A 7,649-nucleotide genomic window follows, 5' to 3' on the forward strand; every position below is an offset into this window, starting at 1 on the left:
AATAAAATAAAATAAAATAAAATAAAATAAAATAAAATAAAATAAAATAAAATAAAATAAAATAAAATAAAATAAAATAAAATAAAATAAAATAAAATAAAATAAAATAAAATAAAATAGAATTAAATTTGTAAAATGAAAAAATAAAAGAATAATAAAATTTAATTCTGTTAAAACAAACTCACCCCTTGCTTTTACTAAATCACATAAAAAACAAAACATTTTCAGCAAGAATTCGGCCTGCGACTACCTCAATGGGCCAAAAGTTATTTTCCCCACCGAATGCAATTCCTAACGGATCAGAGTTATATTTACAACGTTTATACACCGGAGATGCAAAAGATTAAGGCTGGACCATTTCTGAAAAAAATGTTTACCGAAATGCTGGAAAAGCGTGAGGGCCAACTTACGCCGAGTAAAAGAAAATTATTTATTTACACAGGTCACGATACCACCGTGGTGAATATACTATCAGCATTGAAAATATGGAAACGTCAGCTACCTCGATATTCGGTTATGACAATTTTTGAATTACACAAAAACAAGGATACCGGAGAGTATTATGTGGAGGTGAGTATTTATTGGCAACTTTAGTTAAATATAATAACACCTAATTCTTCCCTCTCTGCTCAGATTTATTTCCGCAGTCATGCCAAAGCACCACTTGAGCAATTAACAATTCCAGGCTGTGATTTTCGATGTCCTTTGGACAAATTAATCGAATTAAACGCAGATGTGATTCCTACAGACGCTGATAATGAGCGTTGCTCTGCGAAGAATGAATATTTTACAGAGCCTCCGCTGCGGGGACCCTAAGTGATTTACTTACAAACATAGTATTGTTTTAGCCTAATTTGTTTTCTTTATAAGTTTTACATTTTACAAAATTTCCTTTGAATTTAACTTTAACTACTAATAATTATGTATGTATAAGCTCGCTAAGTAAGTAAATTGAATTTCTTTATAAATTCCTAAATATTTAAAAGTAACATTTTGGTATTTCCTTACTTTTGAATGATTTTATGTGCAATTCTATGAGCAGAGACACGATTTTTGAACCCATGCATTGCTTCCATGTAAAAGCTTATCAGTAAACCCGTTTGCCTTTCGAACTTGATTCGAACCGGTTACCAAGTTCGAGAAACCCGGGTTTTTAATACCGGTTGCCAATTTTCATAAAATCGGAGAGGTCACGTCCACTGTTTTTATTGTGGTTATTTCAAAATTAAAATCTTTTAACGAAATTAGTAATTGGTACTAAGATCTTGGACTTTTCTAAATTGGTAACCGGTACAAAAAAACGAGCGATCCGATATTTGTCAATAGCAAGAGCGAAACCAAGCGGCAGCCTAAAAAAAAATCGATAACGTTAAGAATAACATCAGTTTTAATTAACATCAACAACCGACGTATTCTAACCAAAGAGAAAGTTATGAAGGGAAAGCTAAAAAATGTGCGCCGAATAATGAAAAATCAACCTAACTTCAAACAAGCAAAAGGGGTACATTGAAAAAAAAAACAAATATGTATATATGTATATAATTTACAGCAAATAAATAATAATTTCTAAAATTGCTTTCTTAACGCAAAAAAGCAAACATTAACAACGAACTTAATCCACATAACAAGAAAAAAGCCACTACTCGACTTCGAAAGGGAAATGCAATTTAAAGTTTTCATTATGTTTTTCAAGAGCCGCTCAGCATTAGTTGCAATTTTTGCCAAACTGAAACATCGCTCCATTCAGCTGATGTTGCCCCCATTGCCCCATGGCATGGCCCTTAAACGTCTTTTTATGTAAACTAACTTACATATGTATATGTATACAAAGGCACCGCCATGCCGGCACACAGTCACACCTACGCTAAGTCTGCCACACACTTGCCTATGCACCACAAATGCCCACATACCCACACCCAAACAGCAAGCAAAGGAGCCAGCCAACATTAATATTTTCGGTTGAACTTAAACTTCATTTGAGTTTCGCTGGTGCATCTACGATGCTGTTGAATTGTAAAGTTGGCGAACATTAGATACGCCTTATTGACTACCACTTTTTGTGATTTAACAACATTTTTGCTTCAGGTACATAGTTGAAACTCCGTAAATTTGTAGCGTACTTGTGAAAATTCTCTAGACCCCTTCAATTTGCCGCTTTGTTACATATACTACATAAATATGTATATTCCGCTTGCCGAAATGCATACACTCGTATATGTACATACATATAGTTGAAAAGCTTATTCCAGAGAGAATTTGACGCAGACATTACCCAGTACGGCATAGCTCAACCAATTAGCCCAGAAAATTTAATTTTTTTCTACTTGTGTAGCAACTAACTTCAAATCGATGTATAATCACCTAGCACTTTTATGTAGGTATAAAATAATTGAAATATTAGTTGAAAAATCATCTAACATTGGGCAATAACTATTTCAGCATTTCATACTAAGTAATTTTAAATTGTTTGAAAAGAAATCTGCAAAAGAAACATACTGACTTTGAAGTGCTTTAAGCCAAATGCATTTTAAAGTAGTTGAAATCAAATGCAGAGTCGGACAATCGACTTGCTGCTTACACAAAATTCAAACTGAACATTTGATAGCACTGTTATATGTCTGGCTGTAGCTGAGCGTGCAGAAATGCCTGTTACAATTGGCTGCGGCCAAGAGTGTCCAGGTTCAAATCTCATTAGGCGGCGCATATAATTTATATTTTTTATTTTCTGTTTTTCTTAATTATGAAAAAGCATCTGTGAAGTACACAACAAAATCGTGTTCAAACGAAACATACTGACTTTGAAGTGCTTTACGCCAAATGCATTTTAAAGCAGTTCGAATCAAATGCAGAGTCGGATGATTGACTGATGCCTAGGACATCGCCATGTTAAAGGCAACACTTCAGTCCAAGGAAGCAAGTCAGATCTTCGACTACTTGTGGTGGATAAAAAACTGGTTGAACGTCGATATTTAAACTAAATAGTTGCTTTTCGTACTGGGTATGCATTAGGGATGTTAATTTTTCAGCTTTTTCCGATCCCGGGATTTTGGGGATGCCGTTATCACAATACCGAGATGCCGGGATTCGGATATTCATTACTTTTCAACAACTTAAATCGAAAAAATTGCTTCTATATTGTTTGAGAAGCTCTCCTACCATAAAATAAATAATAAATAAATGGGTTTGAAACCAACTTTTTTATTTAAAGCGGCGTTTTGTTTTCTCTCTGACTTCAGGATTTATTTTAAAGGACTTGGTAACTTCAAAGATATGAGTAATTCTAAAAATTATTTAAAAAATTCAATGAAATGTAGAATAAAAACAAGGGTACCAAATGAAAGACGAAATTTCTTTAGAATTAAAAAAAAAAAAATTCTTTAATTCACAAGGACGAATAGGTAATTTTCTAAGCTGATAAAGTTAGAAGGATGAAATTCGAGGATGTTACTGAGTTTATATAAGTCCTTAACATATAATTTTTTCAAAAACAAATATTGCGAAATTTCAAGGATAAAATTTTAAAAGGACATTTTCAATACTTATCAGTACTTCTGCACCAAAAACTCGAATCTGTTTAAATTCTACAGAAATTCCTCTTCAATTTGATACCCATACTTTTTCTGTAAGCACATTTCTCTGAATTTTTTAAATCAATTTTGAATTACTGACGTCAGAGTGAAAAACTAAAAACGCAATTTTACTATATTTGGCCCATGGTTTCGCGAATATATTGATATTTGTATTTAAAATTTACTATCGCGCGGTGTTGTATGTATAATGAGACATTCATAGAAAAATATTAATTATTAAATAAAAAAAGAAATATAGCCAATACTGGTCAAGAAAAGGAGTTTCTATTATAGCCATCAGTGCAAATTACAAATCCCGAAAATATCGGGATTATGTGCCAAGAATCCCAGGATTTTTGGGACCTTAAAAAGGACGGGATCCCGGGATTAACATTCCTACTATGCATACATATACATATACATACGTATGTTTATCTATATATATATACACAAGTGCGAATGAAATTCGTAGATTTGTTTGTATGTATGTATTCACGTACCACTTTTGCAATAAACGCTTACAATTTTATTGGTCTGTTGATTTATGTGGCCTTAAGCACATTTTAACGCTGATAACGAAGGCTACACAACAACAAAAAAAAAAACGAAAGTATTCTTAAGCATGATTGAAATGTGCCGCTGATTTTGCGGCAACCGCCTTTTGCTGACTTCCCAGGTAAATGTGTATACATATGTACATAAATACATAAGTATCTAGGTATTTACATCTTTGCTGGTGTTGTATATTATACAACACCCTACACATAATTATAAAAAATATTTAGACTTTAAAACACTTTTGGAAATGCTCTTTCGATTTTTGAGTATGATTTATTTAAAATCGTGAAACAACATAACACAGCAATTGCATTAAAGTCAAGACTGGTGATTATCCTGCGTATTAAGACTGAGCAGATCCTTATACATACATATTTATGCATTCTTGTATCATATACAAGAAAATAGGCTGCGTATATTGGAGGGAGACTGGGGTTTAGAGGGCCCCCAACTAACCGCGAAATTGGCTCAAAACTGAATCTAAAAGTAAGAACGGTATACATGCGAGGACCTCCTCTTTTTTCGGCTGCCAAACCATTGCAGCTTTTTCCAAGCACAGCTCGCAGCAGAAGCAGCACTTTGGCTTTTCGACTCCTCTCTAAGAGTACCTTCAGTAACTTATAATAGGTTGGTTATTGGAAGCGACAAGTGAGCACTTGCCGTGACACAATTTGCAACAAGAGCACCATTTTGACACGCTTTCTCTGGAATCCCTGATATTATCTCCTTTCATGATTCGTCAGCTACGTACAATCACTTGCACTTGTCGATGAATCTACTAATGTTAGTAATAGTGCATTTGAAGGTCTCCGCAAGACTTTGGATGAAGAATCTTCCCAGTGTATCATGCCTTATGCGTGCGAATGCTGGGCACTCGCAAAGGTAGTATTGCGTACCGTTTCCTTACTTCACTCTAAATTGCAGCTGCGGTACCGTGGGCGGTACGTGAGGCCCATTTTGGCCGCATGTTCGCCAATGTCCCGTTATCATGGCAGTTAATCTGACTATATATTTTCTCGAACTTTTTAGAAGCTCGTTGTCTCTGCTTCGGATTAGGCAAGAGATGCTCCGACCTTAGCCAACTTGCCAGCCCTCTTATTTCCATACATGTCCCTATGGCCTCTAACCCAGTTGAGAGAGATGTGTAATGACTCGGCGGTGGATTTTAATGCGCATTTGCAATCTCTTACTGTTTTAGACTTGGTTACCGGTCAGAACGAGAGAGAGACATTCAGCACATCAGAAAACATCCCCGCAACCACACCGAAGTGCATTTTTGACGCGTCAGTATATTTTAAGTGGAATTCTCCTCAACTCTCCTGTTCCCGTCTACTCCAATCCCGTCTAGAAGGAAACTTCACCTGAAAGTTTTCCTGCTATTCATTTCATCCACATAATGTGGGGCTAGAGGCATACAAGGTAATTGCGAGGCAGACGAACTTCCGTGGAAGGGAATCTCACTGTCAGACGTTAACTCCTATCAACATACGGGCATACCCCTATCTACCTGCAAATTGTGGCTTAAGTGACACTCTTTCGAGAAGGCAAATAAAACATGGTCGACACAACTCGCTTGTGGGACGATCCGACAAATCTGTCCCAGTTTCGACAAGGGAATATCTGACTCAGTCATTCGTTTAGAGCATCCTCTAATTAGGTAAGTGGCGGGAAACTATAACTAGCCACAGCTAATTGGGATGGATCGAAGACAAAACGAGCTCTCAAATGTCACCAAAATGGAACAATTGGATGCACGTGTGTCTCTTTCCTTTACTGGATACAGGCAATCACTTTAACCTAACCTAATCCCTAAAATAAGTGTAAAAGCGGTTGCTTAGACAACGCACGCAAAGATTTACTAGGTACCAGAAGCGGATTATTACGTGAGAAAAGCGTTTCCACAAGACCTCAGTATCTGACTGCAGGCCTGCAATATTCACGGAGACTGATGCCCTCAAGTTTCTGAGAGTATGTGGCCTTAACTGGACTCCTGCAGTATACCACGATCGCTCCATGAACGTAGATAACTCTGGCTATCAGATTCGAAGCTACGTTAATATGTACATACGTACAAACAACGAGTTCTATAGAAATCGTAAAGAAGAGAAAGAGGGGTAATACGTTCGTAAGTACCTTTAGTGTGAATCTCTCAGGCTAGGAAGAAAACGTTTCAGACTTCTGGGGAAGCATTTCTTTAAGGGATTTACCAGCTTAAGCATCATGTCATTGCCGGACTGTCTTGATTCGTTAAACGATCGGCGTGAGTTTAGGACATGCAGACTTTTAAGGGAAGGCTTTTACTCTCGGCTGTAAGCTCACCGACTATATTTTCGACAATTTTGGACCAGCTAACCCAGACTTGCCTTACCCAAGCTAGCCTAATCTAATAAACCCTGAGATCCTACGAATGCAGGATTACTACGATTGTATGAACTAGTATTGCACATACATACATATGTATGTACTGTATGGTAACTGTTTCCAGTAAGACTGAAGATCTGAAATTTTGAAACTATAGTGCTAGTAAGAGAGTGAAGTAAACTGGGAGTTTTCCTTGAGGCAACCTCTTAACTGATAAATATCATATCCAGAAAATTGGGGCAGAAGGATATGTAAACTAACCATAGCCGTGAGGATTAGCTTGAGAGTCTGTAGAAAATTTTAATATGAGACAAATGCATATCTATCTACATTTGTAATTTCAAATACATATTAGTAATATGATATTACATTTTACTTATGCAGACACACGAACTTCTCACACTCACCGCATACATATTTACATCAAATCGCTTGACCAAAACTATGAGTTTGCACATGAATTTGGTTACGTTTGATGATGTCTCCGTAAACGCAAAAAAAGAAAAAACCAAAACGAATGAATATTTACATTTCAAATACTTATTCAATATTAATGGTGTTGGTGGTGGCGGTGGTATAGAAAATCCTACCAACCTCAGGGGTACAACACTTCAGTCACCCGCCATTCTCACCCCCCCTGCGACGTTCCTTTGCGATGCAAATTTTTCAATCACTTTGTGGCTTCACTACTGCCAAAGTGACAAAGTAAATAAAATGCAAATTAATCGGCAATTTTCTTGCTCGTTTGCGTGCGGCAAACGAAAGATCTGAGTACTTGCTGGCATTCATAGGTACATACATATGTACATACAATGCAAACCAACATCTAGGAGAATTAATAAAATATTTTTGGTTGAATTTTAACAGTTGGGTAGTTTATTGATTGAGAGTTTGTGCGAATATGTACTGAATGCATACATAGTACGCACATACTATGTATGTATGTATGTACGTATGTAAAATAACAGCCAGTGCGCAGAAAATGATGTCAATACATTCATATACATACTTTTGTACATATGCGCTTTCTCTTAACAGTCAGAGTGTTCCACTACTACTACTACTTTTAAAAATAGGTTTTATTTTCAAACATTGCTTTAATACATACCTGTGTATATAAGGGTAACGATAGGGATAAGGATAAGGATATGGATAAGGATG

General features: G+C 36.1%; 2 protein-coding genes across 2 annotated transcripts in view; both read left to right on the forward strand.

Moving 5' to 3' along the window:
* The window catches only part of LOC118746822 (venom acid phosphatase Acph-1-like), a 7,545-nt gene extending 6,341 nt beyond the window's left edge, over positions 1 to 1,204 (forward strand). Inside the window, exons 6-7 of the mRNA XM_036480759.1 lie at positions 229 to 570; positions 634 to 1,204. Coding sequence (XP_036336652.1) covers positions 229 to 570; positions 634 to 816 — 525 coding nt within the window. The 3' untranslated portion in view covers positions 817 to 1,204. The remainder of the gene's footprint in view (positions 1 to 228; positions 571 to 633) is intronic.
* LOC118746826 overlaps positions 1 to 7,649 on the forward strand; it is a 304,681-nt gene that overhangs the window by 106,783 nt on the left and 190,249 nt on the right. The gene's annotated exons all lie outside the window — the stretch shown is intronic.

Source organism: Rhagoletis pomonella, unplaced genomic scaffold (assembly GCF_013731165.1).
Source record: "Rhagoletis pomonella isolate Grant_MI unplaced genomic scaffold, Rhpom_1.0 Rhpom_scaffold_00011, whole genome shotgun sequence".
NCBI classification, from domain to species: Eukaryota; Metazoa; Arthropoda; class Insecta; order Diptera; family Tephritidae; genus Rhagoletis; species Rhagoletis pomonella.